Source organism: Ochotona princeps, chromosome 18, assembly GCF_030435755.1.
Source record: "Ochotona princeps isolate mOchPri1 chromosome 18, mOchPri1.hap1, whole genome shotgun sequence".
NCBI classification, from domain to species: domain Eukaryota; kingdom Metazoa; phylum Chordata; class Mammalia; order Lagomorpha; family Ochotonidae; genus Ochotona; species Ochotona princeps.
The window spans coordinates 198099-220503 of NC_080849.1; the positions used below are offsets into that span (position 1 = coordinate 198099).

General features: G+C 51.1%; 2 protein-coding genes across 2 annotated transcripts; both read right to left on the reverse strand.

The window, feature by feature from the left end:
- Window positions 1–986: 986 nt before the first annotated feature.
- LOC131482489 (putative ribosome-binding factor A, mitochondrial) lies at window positions 987–9547 on the reverse strand. The gene is made up of 7 exons (XM_058676759.1): window positions 9231–9547; window positions 8492–8534; window positions 7990–8166; window positions 7315–7427; window positions 3711–3795; window positions 3300–3373; window positions 987–1421 (listed from the first exon to the last, which is right to left on the reverse strand). Exons 1-7 carry the CDS (start codon window positions 9545–9547, stop codon window positions 1256–1258), a joined length of 975 nt encoding a protein of 324 aa, XP_058532742.1. The 3' UTR covers window positions 987–1255.
- Window positions 9548–9970: 423 nt separating this feature from the next.
- LOC131482546 (glyoxylate/hydroxypyruvate reductase B-like) lies at window positions 9971–21843 on the reverse strand. The gene is made up of 6 exons (XM_058677081.1): window positions 21704–21843; window positions 18216–18600; window positions 17381–17552; window positions 12827–13005; window positions 11495–11591; window positions 9971–10336 (listed from the first exon to the last, which is right to left on the reverse strand). Exons 2-6 carry the CDS (start codon window positions 18595–18597, stop codon window positions 10168–10170), a joined length of 999 nt encoding a protein of 332 aa, XP_058533064.1. The 5' UTR covers window positions 18598–18600; window positions 21704–21843; the 3' UTR covers window positions 9971–10167.
- Window positions 21844–22405: the final 562 nt, after the last annotated feature.

Here is a 22405-nt window from a genome sequence, read left to right on the forward strand (position 1 = left end):
CAACTGACAGCACACCCTTATCAGAATCTTATTTAGATAAGGTGTAACAACGTAATACAAGTTCATTTTCACGCAATAAAAATGAAAACACAGAAATCCAGTTTCTTCATACTATACATTTTTGGTTGAACTCTTTTGAAGGCTGCTTTGCAGGTTTTCCACTGGACAATTTGGGGACATTTTAAGTACCAAGATAAATGAACACAGTAACAATAAAAGTGTTGAACAGGACATGCTGAGTTTGTGCTGATTAAACTGAATAAAGCAAAGATATACTGAGAGTGAGACATTCACAGAGCATGCTGATCAGGCCCTGCCTGTGGCCACCCTGATTCCCACACGGATGTTATCGGCTCTGGTCCCTCTGCACTGACAGGAACTAGGGTCACGAGTCACACTGACCCATGCTGCTCAGCCAAGTCTTACAGCCTGACCCCAGTGAGGCCAGCAGCCCTGCAGGAGGTGGGGTGCCTGTGGAGGTCGCTGCTCCTGAGGTGCTGGGCCTTTGGGTCTCAGTTGCCTGGTCCTTACAAGCCAAGACCAGGTCTGTTGCACATTTGGGAGATTTTACAAAATAAACCCTAGCCAGGGGCCCAACAGTCAGGCCTCCTAATCCCCTAGCAGACACAGCAGCCCTGGTCCCAGGGTCACCAAGAAGCCCCTGGGAACTGTTGGTGCTAGACTGCAATGCCATTTTTTAATAAACAAACATATACTTGAGAGTTAGAGCTACAGAGAGATCTTCCACTTACTGGTTCACTCACCCAAATGTTCTCATCAGTCAGAGCTAGGCTGTTCTGAAGCCAGAAGCCTGGAGCTTCTCCTGGGTCTCCCACATGGGTACAACTTGGGCCATCCTCTGCTGCTTTCCCAGAGCATTAGCAGGGGACCGGATGAGACAAGAACCAGCACCCTCACAGGATACTGACGCCACAGCGCTGGTCCTAAGATACTGTTCCATGTTGGGCAGGATCTGTGACAATACAGGCATTTGTTTATTTTATTACACACTGAGGAAAAGCAGGAAGTCACATTCAGTCACATGGACAGGCAGACGCTTTGCCACAGCCAGCCCAGCTCTGGCAAGCCAAAGGGGTAGAGCCAGGGCTTCAGCCTTTCCCTCTTAGGCTGCTGCCTCCTCCCTTCACTGCCAGGTCTGGCACTGAGTCCAGACTGTTACCTGTTGAGCCAACAGGTGACTCTTGGGGAAAGTGGCTGGCACAGGGCTTGGGCCTCTTCTTTCTTGCCTGCTTTGTCAGCTTAGCTGCTGGCTCTTGTCATGAGTGAGCCATACCCTGTCCTTTCTCTTCCTCTGTTTGTACTCGGTGATTTGCTTGTTGAGTGCCTCATGATCGATGCCACAGAGATTCCAAGGCATGGTGGGAGCAGCGGTATCGCAATAGGATGGGGAGTCAGAGTCCCTGGGGAGGAGGAGGAGGGGCCTTCGTAAGCAGCACGAGCCAAGCCCGCCACTGCAGCAACCCCCTGTCCTCTGTGTACCGTGAGAGCTCTCCTGGGTGCCTACAGCAAGAGCAAGAGCCAGCAGTGAGCCTCGCAGATCTTGGTCTTGGTCTGCTCTGTCCTCAGAGCACTAGCTGACCACATTAACACTAAACACTCTTTTCCTAACTGGTTGATTGTCCCAGGTCTCTGCCAGCCACCTGATGGGAGTGCCTTACTGCCTACCTGCACATGACCTGAGGCACAGCTTCCAGCCCTGCGTGTGCAACATGACCTCTGACATGACTGCAGGGTCAAGGCAAACAGATGTGCCTTTTAGCCACTTACAGTGTCATTGTTGGCCAGAGTAGCGGGGGAAGGGAGAGGGGATTGTCGGAAGACACCCTCCTGCCCTTCCCTTCCTTACCTTTTATAAACTTGGAATTTGTGCTAACAGACATCCCTCACCAGTTTGTCTCTGGTGAGAACACCGTCAGTGGCCTCAGGGCCTGCTGGCAGGTTTCCCTGAGCCCTAACAGCAAGTTATTTTACGTATTTGAGAAGCAAAGAGACACACGGAGAGCCAAGCACATAGAAAGAGACTTTCTGTCCACTGGCACACTCCCTAAATAAGGAAACAAACAAGACTGGGCCAGGGTGAAGCCAGAAGCTAAAGATTCAACCTGGCTCTTCTAAGGGGGCAGCAGGAATCCCAGGCACACACTTGCAGGAAGCTGAATAGGGACCATAGGAGACTTAACCCAGGTGTTCCAACATGGGATGTCTGAGTCCCAGGCCACGAACCCAGGGGACCCTAACATGGGACATATGAGCTCCACGCCATGAATCCAGGACACCCCAGCAGGGGACGTGTGTGCCCCTGTCCATGAACCCAGGGCCCCAATGGGGGACATGTATGTCCCAGTCCATGAACCCAGAGCCCCAACGGGGGATGTACGTGCCCCAGTCCATGAAAAACCAGGGCCCCAATGTGGGTTGTACGCCCCCGTCCAGGAACCCAGAGCCCCAACGGGGTACATATGTGCCCATCCATGAACCCAGGGCCCCAACGTGGGAAGTGTGCATCCCAGTCCACATTTCTGCTGCTGCTGTGTCAAGCACCCATCCTGTCACCTGCTTGAGTCAGGCCTGGACAGTGCCTTAGGCAGGTGGGGCTGTGAGGAATGTCACTCAGTTCATGCTAGAAAACAAGAAGCAGAGTGCCTCCCCACCGCCAACACTGCCCCTGCAGCTCTCCGCCTGGAAAGACCTCCAAGCCCGAATCAGCCCTCTCTGCCTGGCCTTACACCCCCTCTTGTTGGTACTGTTCTCTGGCACAGCAGGTGGTCAAGCCACATGCTTTAGGCTGAGCCCTCAGGTCCTGAAAAGTGCCCGGGCTATGGAGGCTGTGCCTGCTCTGGCTACCACAGGCTAAGATGCGAACCTCCACAAACACCTGTGTCCTATCGTCATAGCCTTGTTAGTGCCTCAGAGGTTCACCCTGTGCTACAGCAAGCTCCTAGACCCACCTGATCTGATCAGCTCCAAACCCAGAAATACTCCCCTGCCTTCACAGACCCACTCCAAGTGCCACAGCAGGGCTGGGAACAGGAGGCCTCACTGAAGCCATGGAGGCACATGGAATACATAATGACACTTGCTGCTGTGACAACACAGGCTACTGTGCAGATGCATGCCAACCCAGCGATAATACGTCTGCTGTGTGTAGAAGCATACCAGGTCCAGGGAGAACACGGGCTGCTGCCTGCCATGCCCGCAGGGCCCAGAGGCAGGGAGGAGACTGCCAGGAGACAGAACCGTGCAACTGCCCAGTAGTGAACAATGCCCGCGTGAGCTACCTGAGATCCTCCTGCATGGCATCATCTCGTCCACCTGTAGATCCAAAGTCAGCCACTGCTAGCAGCTCATCAACCTGAAAAGGAACCAAGGGTGAAGCAACCATGGCTCCTACCCAGCCCACAGATTCACAGGCTCCAGCACACACCCTCACAGCTCCCCACACAGAGCTGGGATTCTTAACCCAATCCAAGCCCTTGTCAATCACTAGACTGCCCTTTAACCACATTTGAGCCCAGAACTCCAGCCAGATCTTCCACAGTGGTGAGCCATCACCTGCCACCTGAGGCCTCCTAGGGTGCACCATCAGCAGGGAGCTTGCATTGGAGCAGAGCCAGGATGCAAACCCAATCCATGATGGCATCCCAAGGCTGCACTCATGGCCTCTCCAACACGCGTTTCATCAATCTTACCTTGGCCAGGACCGCACTCTTTTTGTCTTGAATGAACACGATTGGAGGGACATTCTGCAGGGTCTGCTGGGCCAGTAGAAGATGCCTAAAGGGACACAACACACCCATCACCATGACACGCACAGGCAGATGCCCAGTACCTCTGTACACAAGCCTCACAAATAGGCCAAAGATCAAAGTGTTCACCTGTGGACGTCCCTAGAGCAGAGGACAATGCATCACAAGCATGTCACTCTCTCCATGTCTCTCCCAGGGCCTGGCCATGACCTCAGGCTCCAGGGCCAGACACTAAGAGCTGCCCTCTGCTCCACAGCCCTTAAGGGCCCAAAGACAGTTATGTCCAGCACCATTCACAACACAGCAGAGGACACTGTGGCTGCACTCACAGGCATTAAGCCTCAACATGGACGGGGGGATACGGGGAGCACAGAGTGGGCAGGTAGTCAGGAGGGACATTTCCCTCAACCAGGTTCTGATGACCTGAAAATAAGAAAGCATCGTGTTGTCCCAACATGTGCTGGGAACCTTAGGTTTTTTCACTTTGTCAACATGAAAGATGAAGAGACTGTTCTTAGCAACTACTGCAATGACCATGTGGCCTGAGCTCAAGCTGGCAGCATAGGAAAGCACTAGTAATTTCCACGCAGACTCCAAGCAGCATTTCTTATTTTCCCCCTAAAAATGGGGGATAATACTGAAGGAACTAGAGAGAGAGCTGAGAGAGAAGGTTTGGGGAGTTTGGCTTCATCATCTGGGTACCTCCATCGACATACCTGAGCAGAGCTCAGAAGTGAGGACCCCCAGGCCCTGGCTGTTGTGACCTACCTACCAGCATTCACTTCACTAGAAACTCAGCTGTAGAACTTAAAACCAAGTCCTTTAGAAGCTACTCAATGGTCTGGTGTGGTGGCCTAGCAGCTAAAGTCCTAGCCTTGAGTGCACTGGGATCCCATATGGGCATTGGTTCTAATTGTGGCAGCCCCACTTCCCAGCCAGCTCCCTGCTTGTGCCTGGGAAAGCAGTCAAGGATGGCTCAAGGCCTTGGGACCCTGCACCCGCGTGGGAGACCCGGAGGAAGTTCCTGGCTCATGGCTTCGGATCAGCTCAGCTCTGGCAATTGTGGTCACTTGGAGAATGAATCAGTGGACGGAAGATCTTTCTCTCTGTATTTCTGCCTTTTCAGTAAAAATAAATCAATCTTTAAAAAAAAGAAGGGAAAAAAAAAGGAAGCAAACCACTAATACAGAGGCCAGCACTATGGTGTTATCAGTGAAGCCACTGCTTCTGATGCTGGCATCCCACATACCATGGGTCTGAGTCCCAGCTGTTCCACTTCTAATGCAGCTTCCTGCTAATGTGCCTGGGAAAACAATAGAGGATGGATGGCCCAAGTGCTTGGGTCCCTGCATCCAACTGGGAGAGATGCATGGAGTTCCAGGCTCTTGACTTTAGTGTGGCCCAGCTCCAACTGTTGCAGTCGTTTGGGGAGTGAGCCAGTGGAGGGAAGCACTCTCCGTGTAATTCTGCCTTTCAAATAAATATATCTCCAAAATGCTTGTGACATTTAAAAAATCTGAAGAATAGCGTTATTCACATTTGCACATAGCCTAGGGCCTAGCTTGGTTGAAGACAGCAGGAATCGCATAGTTGCTTCTGGGTTGTCCTGATTTTGGCTAAAACAAAAAGAAACTCACCATCACAAACAGGTAGGTTTTTCTGGCTGGAGCCCACGGGCAGCTACAGTGTAGGAAAACCGCAGGATGTAGTATCCCTAGCTGCCGCTGTCCCGCAGCGACACTAAAATGACAAGTCATACTCTGAGGGTCTGGGAAAAGCCAGAACCACAATCAGACCCTTCACTGCCAAAAGCGGCTGCGTTTATACCCTTCTCTCAGCTGCCCCTGTCCCCACTGGACTTAGCTTTCCTCCCTGCTTTTCCAGCCCTCTCTCCACTTTCCCCGTCCGTCTTCCCCTGCCCTATTCTTCTCGTTCCGGCCCTCGTTCTCCTCCCCGTCTTTCTCTGTCGTAGTATCTCCATCTTTCTTGTCGTCGTCATCATCCATCCGTCCGTCCGTCCTTCCCTAGCTTTTACTGGTTACTTATATATTGTTCTCCACCAATCACTTCTCCCCAAGGGTCCACTTGGCACTACGTGATACGCCAGTAGCAATGACATAATCTCAGCAGGGGAATTAGCCCATCCCTGTGACTTCCTGTTTACCTGCTGGCGAGACCAACCCCACCTCCTGGCCCTGGGCCAGCTGCCATCTTGCAAAGGCCCCTACCAATCCTAGGAGCTGCTTTAGCACCCCGCTCCCCACACCCAGACACACACTGTAACCCATTGGGGTCTTGCAAAGCCTCACAAACTAAACAGTATGTGTATATGTGTATGTGTTTAAATGAAAGGCAGCAAGCTTATAAGATAGCTACATGGCAGTGTTTCCTCCAAAACCAGATTTGAAAACACAGGACTAATTTAATTATGAATTCCAGTTCAGCTTTTTTATAACTGCAGAATTACATGTTCACTGCCATCATATAAACATAATTTCTAAATGTCCCCTGGAAATAGAAACACAGATTTTAATTGCTAATACAAAGCTAAATTAACACACTTAAAATGTGTCTTTTTTTTGTGTTAAGTTACCTATTAGTCGAATTAATTACCAGCATGTGCATGCCCACATATGCACAGTGTGCATACACCCACATGCACCCACACGCACAGCGTGCATACCCTTACATGCATACACCGACATGCATGAAAACACAGCATCATTTACCCAGATGGACCTATACATACACATATACAGCATGCATACACACGTACCCCCCCCCACACACACACACAACATGCATGCGCCCAAATACACACAGCATGCATACATATATGCACCCATACACACAGGATCAAACACCCACGTTACGTATACTCCCACATACACATATACACAGCGTGCATACACCCACATGCATGAACATACAGTGAGCACACACCAATATGCATCCTCACATACACACAGCATGCCTACACCCACATGTACCCCCCCACAGCATCATACACACGTGCACCTGAATTACACACAACGTGCCTATACCCACATGTATTCCCCACACACACAGCATCATACACACACGTACACCTGAAACACACACAACGCGCCTACACCCACAAGTATTCCCCACACACACAGCATCATACACATGAGTACCCCACACACATATACGCACAGCGTGCATACACCCATGTGCACACACTCAGATCTGTGAGCTCTGCTCCTCTGCCCGCCAAGGACACCATTAAGGAATAGTGGCATCACCTACTTCAAGCACTGGCAATGACATGGCAGTGGATTTTCCTCTGGGGCTTCTGTACGTGCTCCAGGTGTAAGCACAGAATGGTAACAAGTACCAAGAGCTTTCGTCTCACAGAAATCTAATGGGATCAATCTCTGGATCCCAGACATAGGTCATGACCACAAGGAAACACTTCAATATTCAAGACAACACGGCCACCAGCCTCCAATACTCAGTAAGACATCAGGGAAGTCTACTGGCATATAGAATGGAAGCGTGCCTGTGTGGAGGGCAGCGGCCTCACCTCACGTGTGCAGCACTCCTCTGCAGGATGGCTGCCGTGCGCTGGTTCTGGGTGGTGCAGAGACTTGCCTTCCAGTACACGCGGCAGGCAGAGAGGTCTGCAGAGACAGAAACCTGCCACCCACGCAGCCCGCCATCACTGATCGGTTCAGGCAGGCTTTTCAGACGACGTTTAGCTCCTGACACCTTTCCCACTCTGAAAGTTGGTCTCACACAACCAGGCCCACCACTGCTACTGTGGGAAATACAGACATCAAACCTCACCTCCCACCTTCTCCACAATCCACAAACCACCCAGCTAACCAACCCGTGCTGACTTGTGGCAGTTGTCTTTATGTTGTCTGCCCTGAGACACTCAAGAGACATGCCTTCCTGTCATTCTAACCCCCGCAGCTTCCACATAGGTGCAATGGTACATGGGCCTGGGCCATCCTCCACTGCCTTCCTAGGTCACTAAGCAGGAGCTGGAACGGAAGTGGAACAGCCAAGTCTTGAACCAGCACCAGTGTAGGATGCAGCTCCTGCAAGTGGCAGCCTAACCCACTGGACAGAGCACTGATCCTGGGCTTCAGGATTTGATGAGACTCAGTGTGACCTGAGTAACCACCACCAGTGACCACATGCATACTCCACTGGCTGTCTCAACACACCTTCCCATCTGGTGGCCCACAGCTACCTTGGAGAGTTCCACGTTCAGGTCGCAGACCTCCTGGCTCACTTCTGGTGTGCACAGCAAATCAGCCAGCGCTTTGTGGAGAAGGCCGTTCAAGGCCCGCAGGCGCACATGGTCTTCCTTTTGGGCCTTCCGAGGGGTTCTGCCCATCAGGGCCTCCAGCCTGGAGGGTTTGTGGGTCTGACAGGAAGCAAGCACAAGGCCAAGGTACTACTACACACCTCACACCACTGATATCACAGGAACACAAAGGTATCCCATGATCAATGTGTACCTCGAAGTCCAAAGAGCACAACATCTGTGCCAATCTGCCTCCATGCCCTCAGCCGAGGGAGCCTGAGCCTGTGAGTGTTGCTAGTGCAAGCGTGCACACACAGTCACACTAAGAATGCCAGAATTGATCAATTTCAACATCAGCAAACATTTCTGAGAGGTCCTTGCCCATGTGACCGGTGGCATCCAGCCCCACTCAGACCCCAGGCCCTGGCAGATACCCTGAACTTACCAAGTGTGACCCCAATGAGGGTCCGTCGTACCAGAATTTCTTCCTAAAAAAAGAAAACAGATGTCATGTCACAGAGTGAGAGCAAATGAAAAAAAAAACCCCACAAGGACTAGCCCAAGGAGAGAAGATACTGCAGCTATCAAAAGGTGAATCTCGAGCATGGAAATTATCTTAATGGGACCTAAAATTCAGTATCCAACAGACAACAACACAAGCCAGGTCATCAAAACCAGTCTCAAGCCCGGCTCTTACTTGCACTCTGCTGCTAAGCTGCAAGCATCCCACTCTGACACCTGCAGGCCGCTGCCTGTTTTCTGGGAGTTACATGGCAGCGGGCGCCTGGTATGCCTCTCACAACCACAGAACTCACTGGCACACGCACCGCGTGACGCAAAACCTCCCTCCCTCTGCCTTTCAATAAATAATAAAAAGCATAATACACAAACGCATCATACCGCAGAAAAAATAAAGCAGGCAACAGAGTTGGTGGGCCCCAGTCAACAGCAAGAGGTACAAAGGGCAGCTGTGAGGAGATGATGGGCCCCGGAAGGTTTCTGGAGAGCACAAACATCCCCCACCCAGGAAAACCACCCGAAGAATGCCTCCACAGCTGCAAGGAAACACCCCACCTGGCACTAACCCGACTCTCCCATACCCCCACATAGCCGTCCCCACTCCCCGACACCCCCACTCCCCACACCCCCCACCACAGCCGCCCCAGGGACCACACTCCCATTACTTGGCTTTCGAAGCGAATTTCTTGAGCAAATTTTTGCTCCCGCAGCAGACAGCTGTCACACACACGCCTCGAGCCGGGCCGGGGAAGCCATCGTAACGGCCAAGCAGCGCCCTGAGCCCGGGACCCAGGTCCCACAGCCCGCGGCCCGGGGCCCACATGCCAGAAACTCCCGGGGCCCACGCTGGCGCCGCGGAAATGGCGTCTGCTCGACTGCGGGGGCGTGGCCCGAACAGCGTACGGAGAGGGGGCGGCTGTGGGCGTGACCGACAGGAGAGGGCGTGGCCGCGGTCCTCGGCCATTGGAAGAGTGAGCGACATGCCTGTGACGGAGTGGCTGGCATCTCCCTCAGCGTGTGGGTTTATTATCAAGCTGGAAACCCAGGCTGCGTGCACACAGGAACGAATGAGCGACTTGAGACTGCCCCTCGGTGGACCACAAAACTTGCCCTGATCTAGTATCCTCTTATTTATTGGTCCTTTAAACTTCCAGAACCCAGTGGAGCCTCCAAAAGGGTAGGCCTGTGGCCCCCCCCACCCCGTCTGTCAGTCACGCGACCTCGGCAACACCCGCCTCACAGTGGCTCCTACACTGGGACCCTGGTGAGCTCTGTCCACGGGGACGCGAGGCTGAGTGCTGCAGTCAGCCCGATGGCTGGACACAAGACACAAATTGTGAGAACAAGACGTCCTGAGAATCAACCAGGATATAACCAGGATGGCGACTGAAAATTCACAGCCTGATTCAGGGTTTCAATACAAGCACAGACCCAACATTTTAATCAGAATGCAATGTATGCGAGTAGGGGGTTAAAGGAGCGGGTTTTGGGGTCACAGCCGGCTAGTGGCGTCCCTTGAGACCTGCCACCAAGACCCAGCCTATGTTTGTGGTCTGAGGTGCAGAGCACTTGAAGAGACTGGCTTTTCCCCTTCAATCCTCCTCAGGCATGTGACAATGAAGGCAGCACTTCGTTAGGAATGGCAAGGCCTCTGAGAGCGGCCAGCATGCTCTCCACTAAGTCTTCCATCATCTGCCGTCGGGCCTGGTGAGTTGCACTTCCGATGTGAGGCGTTAGGATGATGTTCTTCAGCGTCAGCAAGGGGTGGTCCCTGAAACACAGATGGAGGGTGGCTGAACTTCCTGCTCTGGCTTCAGCTTCCCCCGTGCAGAGTCGTGCTAAACTGTACTTCAGGGGGCTGGCACTGTTGAATAGTGCTGGATGCCACATGGAGTCCCCAGGCACTCCATTTCCAATCCAGTTCCTTGCTAATGGCTTGGAAGGCAGAGAATGTCCACGTGCTTGGGCACCTACACCCATGTGGGAAACCCAGGCCAATTCTGGCCATTGTAGTCATTTGGGGAAAGAACCCTGGATGTAATATATCGGTCTTTCCTTCTGTTACTCTGCCATTCAAATAAATGAATGCCCTACATATTAGCATTAATCATATTAGAAATAACTGAAAAAAATATAACACACTGCTTCAGCTTTCACAGTGATGGCATCATCACATGGCATTCAATTCTGAGGAGACTCGGTGGGAAGCTAATTGGCATCTCACTCATAATACAAAACAGATATATCTTACATATGAGAGCCTCTGTTCTGGAAAAATCACTCTTTTCTCACTGACTAAACTCTATAGTCAATCCTGGTCAGCTTAGAGATTTAACTTCAAATATTCAGCTGACAAAAAATGTACTCACAGAACAGAAATCAAAGGAGTTGTTCATTAAATCACAGAATCAAGACATGAGACCTGACAGACTAGAGCATTGGAAAAAACAAAACTTAAAAATATGGGTGCTGGTTTGTGTCCCAACTGCTCTACTTCCATCCAGCTCCCTGCTTGTGACCTAGGAAAGCAGTAGAGGATGGCCCAGGTCCTTGGGACCCTGCACCTGTGTGGGAGACCCGGAAAAAGCTCCTGGCTCCTGGCTTTGGATTGGTGCAGGTCCAGCCGTTGCAGCCGCTTGGAGAATGAATCATCAGATGGAAGATCTTCCTCTCTTTTTCTCCTCCTCTCTGTATATCTGACTTTCCAATAAAAATAAATAAATCTTAAAATAAATAAATAAAACCCTATAGAGAGGATCCCCAGAGTACCAACCCTGGGTCCATTCATAGCCACCTGAAGCTCTGTCCGTGGAGGTCTAAATGCAGAAGTCTGTCTAGACCCCTTCAGGTCAAGTTCCCATCATTCTTTAGGTCAGTAAGCCTACAGGCTTCATTCCAGCAAGGCAGGTGGAGTCTGTGTTCCTGTTACCTGGGCAGGGGTTCTGGATGTGTCACATCTAATGCAGCAGCATGAATAACTCCAGTCTGAAGAGCCTCCACCAGAGCCTCATGGTCAACCAGCAGACCTGCGTGGAAATAAGCCTCTGGTCATCACATACAGGAAGGACTTTGGTCACTTCAGCTACTATTTTAAACACATCCCAATTTTGTTTGAAAAACATGTGTAACAGAGAACATGTGAGCTTCTTGCTACCCAGTTGATGATATCCAAAACCCAGGTCTGAGCCCATGTGCTAGGCAGAAAACTCAGCCCTCCCTGTGTGTCACCTGGCTGCATCCTCAGTAACTCAGCAAGGTCATTGGTCATGTCACATAAGGACACCAGCTCCTAAGTCACAGACATGCCCCAAGGTCATTCCTGACCTGGGCCGGACTGTCAAAGCATTTGAGCAGAGGAAACAGGGCTGCCATACAGTGGTCTGATGGCTGCATTTACAAATGGTACAAGCACAGAAACGAGCCTAAGTTGAAGTGTAACACAGTGGAGATGGGGAGCTGATGCTCAGAAGGAAAGTCCCACTTCAGCTCTGCCCTGTTGGGAGCCCCTCTCCAACCCTGCTCAGCCCTTCCTTGCTCTGGCTGGCTGCTAGAAGCCCATGAAGGCCTTTTCTGGGGCAGCTGTTGCCAGAACCAGTGTGACCCAACCTCTGAGGGAAGCAAGGTGTTGATTTTCAGAAAGCTCCTAGATCTAGTTTCAGGGTGAGCACTGTCTTCCTGTTTTGTGGAATGAACTGATTTGCATAACATACCCAGGGGTTACTGCGAACACCCGCTTTCACCCGCCTTGTCTTCTGGCCCCCAGGCCCGTGGGCACACTGCCCAGAGGTCTGCCCCCAGCACCTGGACCCTTTCTTCCTAAAAGCCACATTGATCCACCATGAGGTCTGGTGGTAGCAGGAGACCTACTATCTTCTAGGGTGCGTCAAATGCCACATCAACACCAAGACTTGATTGGAAGAGACACTAAGGAAACCCACCCTGTAAATTACTTGTAATTGAGCCCAAGCATCTGAATGATGCCACCCAGCCCACATCTCAAATGACTCAGATCTGAAAACTGCCATACTATAGCATCATCATCATCATCACTTTTAACCTAATCCAAGGTTTAAAACAATGTAAAGGCAAAGTGCCAGTGACATTTCTAAACAGAAGGTGGGTTCCTATAATTTGCCTCCCACCAGTCTAAGGGGACTTTGCATGGCAGTCATTCAGGAAGACAGGCTCTCCAGAAAAGCTAGAGGGAGATCTGGATTTTCTTCTAACCACGCTGACCTTCAGACTGAGGAGGACCCAGTACCTCTGCCAACGTTGACCAGCACTGCTGTTGGCTTCATCAGGGCCAGCTCCCGCCTCCCAATCAGGCCCCGGGTCTGGGGAGTCAGGCTCACGGCCAGCATCACAAAGTCCGACTGTGGCAGCAGCTCCTCCAGCTTCTCACAATAAGTGGCCCCAACGGCTTCCTCCTCCTCTGGCGTCCTAGGAGGGAAACAAGGAAAGGAAATCGTGCTCCCATCTGATTACCCCAGAGGGAGCATCCCAGAAAAAAGACCTGTTGGCCCCACATAGGCCAGACCACTACCCAGGACATGCTGCAGGTTGTGTACCCTCAGGAAGGGCCATGTGGCCCACTTGCCCTACTTTGAGTAAGTCATAAATACTCTTTCTGGTGGCAGGTCCTTCATATACCCCTGCCAGAAAATAGCCTCACCCTTGTGTCCACCTGCTAGTATCCCCATGCATCTCTCAGCGACACCCCTGCAGTTCCCTGCCTTGTCCAGAGGTCCACCTGTCCTGGCATCCCCACATAAATATTTTGCTGTTAGAACTATCACAGGGTCATATTGGATTCTTTTTCTAGACTTCACTCCTAGTGAAAATCCTTATACCCACTAACAGTCTTTCATGCTTTCCCTCACTACTCAGCTCTGCTGGTGAGCATTCCTAGGTCCAGTCAGGCAGCTCATGAGGAAGAAGGGGCAGATACCTGTGCCCTTATTCTCTCCCCCCCTTTTTTTTTAAGATTTATTTATCTTTACTAGAAAGTCAGATATACAGAGAGGGGGAGAAACAGAGGAAGATCCTCTGTCCACCGATTGACTCCCCAAGCAGCCACATCAGCCCAAACTGAGTTGATGCAAAGCCAGGAGCTTCTCCTAGGTTTCCCGAGTGGGTGCAGGGTCCCAAGGCTTTGGGCCATCCTTGACTGCTTTCCCAGGCTACAATTATGGGACATGAACTGGTGCTCACATGTGATTCTGGTGCATGCAAGGCAAGGACTTTAGCCACTAGGCTACTGCACCAGGCCCATGCCTTTTCTTCCCTCTCCCCTCCCTCTCCAGAGTCAGCTGGGCCCCTCTCAACCACCAGGATTCCATCTATGATCACCTGCTCACCCTCTGCTTCTGTAGGCACTCCAGACAGGATCATCTTCATCCCTACCTTTGCACCTCCAGAGACTGGGCCAGGCCCCAACAGCAACCCCACAGAGATGAGCTTCAGTAAAGCAAGAGGCTGCACAAACCCATTAAGGACTCAGGACAAGCAGCAGCATAGGACCCTGCTCTCTGCCTGCCTGGTGACTGTGGGTAAGAAAGGACCTCAACTCCTGCGCTTCTGATCCCAGGCAGCTGACTATTCGAAACAAGCCCCAAGCCCCAGGAGTACACAGAGTCACTGCAAAAGTTGGAAAAAAATGTTCTGATGAAGAACTTCCCAGCGTGGTATTTGACATGGCAGTTAAACTGCTGCTGAGAACACCCACACCCCATATCAGAGCAAATTTGTTCTGGTCAGTCCCCCTCTGCTCACAGCTTCCTGCCAATGAGAACCCCAGAAGGCAGCCGCTGGTAGCTTGATCACTCTGGTCCCTGCCACTCATGTGGGAAGCTCAGATGTTCCTGGCTCGTGGCTGCAGATAAGCCCCAGGGGTTGTGAGCATTTGGGGAGTGAACCAAAGGATGGACAATCTCTCCTTCCCCCAGTGGTGTGTATGTCCCCCGTTTAAGTGAAAGAATGAAAATAAGTTTTTAATTAAAAAATGTAGAATTTCCCAGCTATCACACCTCCATAAGCATTACAGAAAACAATGACATTTTCCTTGCTTCTTGCAAGACCAGAATTCCTTCACGTATTAAGGAGTGGTGACTGAGTGATTGCCATGGGTGCTAGCTCTGCACAGATACATGGTGTCAATGGCAGAAGTGTGGAAAGGACATTTGACCTCTGGGATTTCACATCCTTCAAGGAGACTGACAAGCAAAGGCCAGTGTGTGTGGCTATAAGTGGACAGATGTAGGAGGTCACGTCAGGTAGAAGGAAGCCAGGCAGGAAGCGGCCTAGACCACCTGAGAAAAGAGAACCCACAGGGCAGCAGGTGGGGCTCGCAGTCAGGGGTGGTCCTCACTGGCTCGCTGGAATGCAGCCCTAAGGATGACGGGCCAGCCAGAGCATGCATCACTAGCAGGTGGCATGCCTCACAGCAGTACCTCAAGTTGTCCATATCCGCCATGCTTCCCAACCTGCTGCTGGGATTTTGTTAATGAGTTAATAAAGTACAAACATTACATGACTGGTTTTTGATATTTAGAAAACCATATTTGGGGGCTGAAGCAATGGCTCAATAGGCTGTTCCTCTGTCTGCAAGTACTGGGATCCCATATAGTATCAAATTAAGTCTCAGCTGCTCCATTTTTAACACAGCTCCCTGTTTATGACCTGGGACAGCAGTGGAGATGGCCCAAGTACTTGGGACCCTGCATTTGCATGGGAGACCCACAAGACGCTTCTGACTCCTGGCTTTGGATCAGCTCAGCTCCAACCACTTGGGCAGTGAAATAACAAATTAAAGTGTTTTTTTCTGTCTCTCCTTCTCTCTGTAAATCTGCCTTTACAATAAAAAAAAATAAATCTTGGGCCCGGTGGCGTGGTCTAGTGGCTAAAGTCTCGCCTTGAATGCACCGGGATCCCATATGGGTGCCGGTTCTAGTCCCGGCAGCTCCACTTCCCATCCAGCTCCCTGCTTGTGGCCTGGGAAAGCAGTCGAGGACGGCCCAATGCATTGGGACACTGCACCCACGTGGGAGACCCGGAAGAGGTTCCAGGTTCCCGGCTTCGGATTGGCGCGCACCGGCCCGTTGCGGCTCACTTGGGGAGTGAATCATTGGATGGAAGATCTTCCTCTCTGTCTCTCCTCCTCTCTGTATATCTGACTTTGTAATAAAAATAAATCTTAAAATAAATAAATAAATAAATAAATAAATAAATAAATCTTAAGGATTTATTTATTTTTGGGCTCGGCAGCGTGGCCTAGTGGCTAAGGTCCTCGCCTTGATCCCATATGGCCGCTGGTTCTAATCCCGGCAGCTCCACTTCCTCTCTATCGCTCCTCCTCTCAGTATATCTGACTTTGTAATAAAAATAAAATAAATCTTTAAAAAAAATTTATTTATTTTTATTACAAAGTCAGATATACAGAGAGGAGGAGCGATAGAGAGGAAGATCTTCCGTCTGATGATTCACTCCCCAACTGAGCCGCAACGGGCCGGTATGCGCCAATCCGATGCCGGGACCAGGAACCTCTTCCGGGTTTCCCATGCGGGTGCAGGGTCCCAAAGCTTTGGGCCGTCCTCCACTGCTTTCCCAGGACACAAGCAGGGAGCTGGATGGGAAGTGGAGCTGCCGGGATTAGAACCGGCACCCATATGGGATCCTGGCGTGTTTAAGGCGAGGACTTTAGCCACTAGGCCACAGCGCTGGGCCCTAAAAAAATAAATTAAATAAATGTTAAAAACAACATCCTATGTTTCAACATAAGTTAGAGTGTATGAAATATATTGTATACTTTTTAAAATCCAGGAAAAGGTACTGGGATGAGCTGATGGGTGGCCCAGGTTGTACCGGGTGCTGCAGTGCTGGGGCTTGGGAGTAACTGGTGATGCGGAGCAGTGAGTGTGTCCCACACAAGCTGGGATTAGCCTGGCACTGGGGCCCTGGGCTGAGTAACTGGCAGGGAAGCAGCAGCTGTTCTCTGGGGGAATGCTCTCTGGGAGTGGAGTAGCCCAGACTGGAAGTACAAGCCCAGAGCTCAGCCTAGACACAGACCTGTGATGGTCTGTGGATAAAAAGCTGCACATAAACACTGGTGGTGCCAAGGCGGTGGTGGTGCTTGGGGGAGGTAGGGTAGTCAGAGGTAAACATTCTCGAGCTGCCAGCAAAACAGTAATCCCCTTTCAGTCGGCTGAGACCCTCACTGGAGCTTCTGTCCACTCTGCCAGAGTCAGTGGGCTCCAGCCCCTCCCTGGAGCTGCCGTTCACTGCCATGGTCAGAGGGTTCCAGACCCTCCCTGGAGCCGTTACCTACTCTGCCAGGGTCAGTGGGCTGCTTTTGCTGTCATTCAGCAGTAACCATGAACAGATGCTGCAGAAGCCAGAGCTCTCACCTGGGTATCTTTGCTAACTTCTCTGGGAGCTGTGACACGCTCTGGGAAGGGCCCAAGCATACGACTGTGCTGAAGAATCAATTACCCACCCCAGGGTGTGGACAGCATCTCCACAGTCAGAAAGTACCCTAGGGAGCAGATGTTTGGCCCAGCTTTGGGACTCCCACACCCCATATCAGAGAACCTGGGTTCGAGTCCCAGCCTACTCCTGACCCAGAATTAAGTAGTTTAATCCCTGCCACCCACATGGGAAACCCAGATGGAGCTCCTGACTCCTGGCTTGTACCTGGGGAGTGAGCCAGTAAATGGGAGATCTCTGTCTCTGCTTTGGGAATATTTTTTTTTCCTTCAGAAAAGCAGCCATACTAAAAGTGCTGGGGAATCCTCTGCTTCAGTTCACTTTAAGATTTTACCTGCGGTTCCTATTGTGGTACAGAATCTTCATTTCGAATGCCTTGGCCCTCTGTGCGATCTTATAGCCAATGGTGCCCATGCCGATGATCCCTAGAGAGGCCCCTGTCAGCCCCTGACCCATCCAGTTGATAGAGAAGCTCTTTGTCTCTGGTGCGAGAGCCAGCTGGCAACCTATATACACAAGTTGTAGAGTAAGTGCTGGAAACAACCCCTCAAGCAAAGCACACAGCCCTGGCAGGGCCTCTGACCCATCCCGAGTCCAGCAAGCAGCACCATGGACTTTGCCCTGGTTTCTGAGGAAGTACCCATAGGGCAAATGGGCCTCTCGAAACAAAGCAGCAGCCTGCGTCACACCTCTGGCCACAGCTTCCGGTTTGGGTGGAAACAGTAGCTGCACACAGGAAGAGCCTAGTTTTGCTGCTGCCTTTCTCAAATCCTTCAGGTAGAGCCCCATGAGGACCTGGCAGGGGACCCCAGGCAACCCTGGGAGTCCCCTGGCTGTGGGAAACAGAGCTGAGGCACAGGCTGAGCTGCCAGTCACCTGATGTTTCCACACTGGCTCTGAAACCACTTCACCTTCTCCAAGAATACATGAGGAAATCACCGTGCAAGACACCTGAGCACACAACACTTGTTCTGGGTGATCAGGCCTGGGTGCCACTGGAGGCCACAAGTGACCATATGGGGCCCTGATTCTCCAGGGAGAGGAAGTCCTGGGGTTGGTGTGGAAGGACATGTGCTTAAGACTGCCTATTTCTATTATTTTCATGTGAATGTTACTATGTATTGATCACTGACTCTGTGGAAAAATCAGGGCTCCAATGGGCATTTTACCTTCTACAACCCTGCGAGCTGCAGCCAGCAGTAAAGCCATGCCCAGCTCTGCTGTTGGGCTGGACACAGCATGGGGCGTGTTTGCCACCTTCACACCAAAGCTGGCAATGAGTGGCAAGTTGAGGTGGTCCACACCCACGCCTCCATTAGCGACGACCTTGAGGGAGGGCAGGCTCTGGAGCAGCTCTTTGTCTACCACTGGCTTTCCACCCCAGATGTACACGGCTTGGATCTTTGGACTGAGTTGTGCTTTGTTTTCCAGAAATTCTTTCATGGTAATGAGACGGAAGTGCTTCCTCAGGTCTCCAACATGGTCCTTACACACACCATGTGGTCCTTCATATCCAGATACCAGCACCCCAGGCAGCTCCTGGTCCCCCATGACCTGTAGAGAGAGAGCTGCTGAGAGAGTTATCTGCCTACACAACTTTCTCCTTATTTCCACGCAGATTCCTCGGGCATCTGACAGGAACCAGAACCCCCTCCTGCCCTGCCCTGCCTTACCTGTCACATGCCCTGCAGGGTGGCTAATCTTGCTTGATGGGAAATGACCGGGTCTTGGGTGCTTTTTCTTCCATGTTCCATCTTTCCTTTTCTGCACATGCTTTTTTCTCCCTTATGCTTGCTGTCTCCATCTCCTCCCCCACCCCTGTTCTGACCCTCTTTCCTCTCCACCCCTGCTCTGTCCCTCTCTCCCTCTCCTGCTGTCTCCCTCTCCTCCCTCACCCCTGCTCTGTCCTCCACTCCTCCCCCAAACCCTGCTCTTTCCCCTCCCCCAACCCTGCTCTGTCCTCTCCTCCCCCACCTCTGCTGTCTCCTTTCCTCCCCCACCCCTGCTCTGTCTCACTCTCCTCCCTCACCCTGCTATGTCTCTGTTTCCATCTCTTAGAGGCAGCCCTGTATAGAGATCTCTGTGATGAGCAGGGGAGCAGAGACAAGCACATGGCTTGAGATGACATCAGCCTGGACCAACACCTAGGGCACAGGCCCATGAGGGACCCTAAGCCACAGCCAACCTAGATAAACCATTCCTGGAGTAGTGACCCCTCTCTAAAAACCAGCAATGTGACAAATGGTTGTTTTTAGAGTCACAACTTTTTAAAAAGAGTTATGTATTTATTGTTTTGAAAGGCAAACAGAGGGGGAGGGAGAGACAGGCTCCAGAGAAGTTTGTGGTGAGGCACTGGCTTTCCACCCCAGATGTATACAGTTTGGAAGGAGAAGGAGAGGAAGGGAAGAGGGAAGAGGGGGGAAGAGAAAGAGGGCAAGGGAGAGCAAAGGGGAAGGAGAAAGGGAAGAGTGGGGAGAGGGAGATAGTTCATTCTGGTTTACTCTCTAAATGGCTGAAACAGCCAAGATAGGCCAAAGCCAGCAGCCCAAAATTCCATCCTGGTCTCCCAAGTGGATGGCAGGGCCTAAATCCTTAAGTCCTCACCCACTGCAGGAAGCTGGTCTCAGTCTCAGACACTAGAACGTCGGATGTGACCACCCTAAGCAACGGCCAAGCCCCTGCACTGCAAGGCCTGCTGTGAGTCCATTACTTCTCTTCCACCTGATGTATGCAGCTGTGGGGAAGGCAAACCTCATCTCAGGGTGACAGACGGGTCAGACTGGTAGCCTGCACCACTGCTTGTGACTCTTGCCATGACACCAGGGATCAAATCCTAACTAGCTCGCTGCCAATGCCACTGGGAGGCAGCAGATTTGGCCCAAGTGCTAGGGTGCCTGCCATCCTTATGGGAGACCTGGAGGGGTTCTGTGTTCCTAGCTTCAGCTCAGCTAGACCCAGTTGTGGACATTTGGGGAGTAAACCAGTGGGGAAAAAAAATCTCTGTTACTGCCTCTCACATTAATTAATTTTTTTAAAAGATTTTTTTAAATTATTGTTATTGGAAAGCTGGATATACAGAGAGGAGGAGAGACAGAGAGGAAGATCTTCCATCCGATGTTTCACTCCCCAAGTGAACCACAACGGGCCGGTACGCGCCGATCCGATGCCAGGACCAGGAACCTCTTCCGGGTCTCCCACGCGGGTGCAGGGTCCCAAAGCTTTGGGCCGTCCTCCACTGCTTTCCCAGGACACAAGCAGGGAGCTGGATGGGAAGTGGAGCTGCCGGGATTAGAACCAGCGCCCATATGGGATCCCGGGGCTTTCAAGGCGAGAACTTTAGCCGCTAGGCCATGCCGCCGGGCCCACATTAATTAATTTTTAAAAGATTAACAGAGGAAAAGTGAACAAACTTACTTAATATAACTTCACTTGGCATGAGGGACACAAAGGAAGAAAGGAAGTGAAGACACAAAGAAGCACCTATACTGAATTGGGCCAAGTGTGAACTCTGAAATGTGAGTGCCCAAGAGCTGGGCTGGTCATCAATCTTGTGGGGTGTTACTGAGAGAAGGGGCTGGGCCATTTAACAGACGTGTTTGAGTCACTGTCCCTGCTGTAGGACACTTTGCATGTGACTTCAGCTTTTGAAAATGTTTAATTATTTGAAAGATGGCATTATAGAGAGGAGGCGGGGTGATTCTCCCATCTGCTGGTTCACTCCTCAACTGGCTGCTGAGCCAGGCACTAGCAACATTTAAGTTACTGGGCCAGAGCAGCATATTTTAACTCCTTCACAGAAATTCACTAGTTAAACTGGCCTGCTTGTACTGTGAAAGTAAAAAAAAAAAAACCACCAAAGTGAACATTTGTCAGATGAGTTTAAAGTTCTATGTTACTTGTTCCTGAGTTGAAAAGATACTTTAAATATTTACATGCTTCCTCTGAGAAACCTCTGGCTTTCTCAGCACTGAGGCTAACAAGTAAGCTTGATCTTTGTGCTGCTGGAACAAGCTCAAGAATGCACTGGTCCAAAGCTCAGGCCACCACTGACTAAAGGGAAGCTAGCATTTACTTCCTCAACAGCCTTATTCAAGACAAGATTGATTTACTTCACAAGGAGGCAGTGCCAACCTGTCTTCCCACTTGTCCCATGATGGGTGATGATGCCCGTCCTTCACTCTGCTGTCTGTCAGCACTGGGACAGGACCCCAGCCAGAGCTCGACAGGAGGCTCTCATGCTGCCTGTGCGGCCTCTTCCAACAGGCACCAGACTTTGGCCACCACAGGGCAGAGTCCAGCACAGGATCCTAGGGTGCCCCAAGCAGTACACACTGTACGCAAAAGAGACCGAATGGGCACCCAACAGCTTGGAGGTGTCCCTGGGGCCTCCCTGGAACCTCATTTCCTCCACACTTCTGAGTCTCTGCCTCATGATACCATGAGGACTGGCTGGAAGGTGTCCTGTGTGGACAGCACTCACAGTTCTACTCCTCCCGACAGGGTGACAGCCCAGGGACTCATGTGAATATGATTAAAAGTCTAAGGTTACCCTTAATTGGCTGCCCAATGTAAAAAGATTGGATTACGTTTGTTGGAGTCTCAATTCAAGACTTCCTTAAAGTCCCTAGAAAATGGAACCCAGGAAGAGTGAACTTACCGTGCTGTTCCAATGGAAGTCAGACCGGCCTTTACACCTGCTGGGAGGACTGCTTCTCAGACCAGGCAAGTGAACAGGTGAGGAAGGTGATCCTTGAGCCCGCCCATGCAGGTGACGCCTGCATATCACGCATTCCGCAGTCCAGATGTGTGTGTTGGGGTGGGGGTGGGATCCCGGGGCTTTCAAGGCAAGGACTTTAGCCGCTAGGCCACGCCGGGCCCAAAAGTTCCAAATATTAAATCCCTTACAACTATAGGCTCTATAACTCACAAACAATAATTAGAACCATATTTCTATGATATTAATAAAAGCACCCTATAATTCTCCCAGCCAAAAACTTATAAGCAGCTAAAACAGATACATTTTCTATGCTCCAAAGAATTGCAAGGACAGGCTAGCCTTTAAGGTCACAGTAACTGTATTTATTGCCATAGCAGTTTCGGCTCATACTCCCATCACTTTCATTAGTTTGTAGGATTCTTACTTATCGAGCCATTTCCTAGAGGACATGCTACACGTCTGGGCCGAATTCCGGGGCACACAATAAGGTGTCCAGAAAAGGGATGGGCTTAATTGTGCTCCTGTGTGTATGTAGTTCAAGGCCCACTCACCAAGACATGATCAGTAACATTAACTCCCAAGCTCACATTAGTGGCAAAACCATCGCACAGGGGCAAACAATGCCTCAATGGATTGCAGAAT

Bases quoted from the DNA above. Each gene is read 5' to 3' on its own strand.
- LOC131482489 (XM_058676759.1), bottom strand. From the start codon at position 9,547: ATGTCGCTCACTCTTCCAATGGCCGAGGACCGCGGCCACGCCCTCTCC. The intron at 3,374-3,710 runs GTAAGATTGATG...GTTCCTTTTCAG, and splicing joins AGAGTGCGGTCCTGGCCAAG to GTTGATGAGCTGCTAGCAGT. The intron at 1,422-3,299 runs GTAGCTCACGCG...CCTCCTCCCCAG, and splicing joins GCCATGCAGGAGGATCTCAG to GGACTCTGACTCCCCATCCT.
- LOC131482546 (XM_058677081.1), bottom strand. From the start codon at position 18,597: ATGGGGGACCAGGAGCTGCCTGGGGTGCTGGTATCTGGATATGAAGGA. The intron at 11,592-12,826 runs GTACTGGGTCCT...ATTTCCACGCAG, and splicing joins GCTGGTCAACGTTGGCAGAG to GTCTGCTGGTTGACCATGAG. The intron at 10,337-11,494 runs GTAACAGGAACA...TCTGTGTTTCAG, and splicing joins CATCCAGAACCCCTGCCCAG to GGACCACCCCTTGCTGACGC.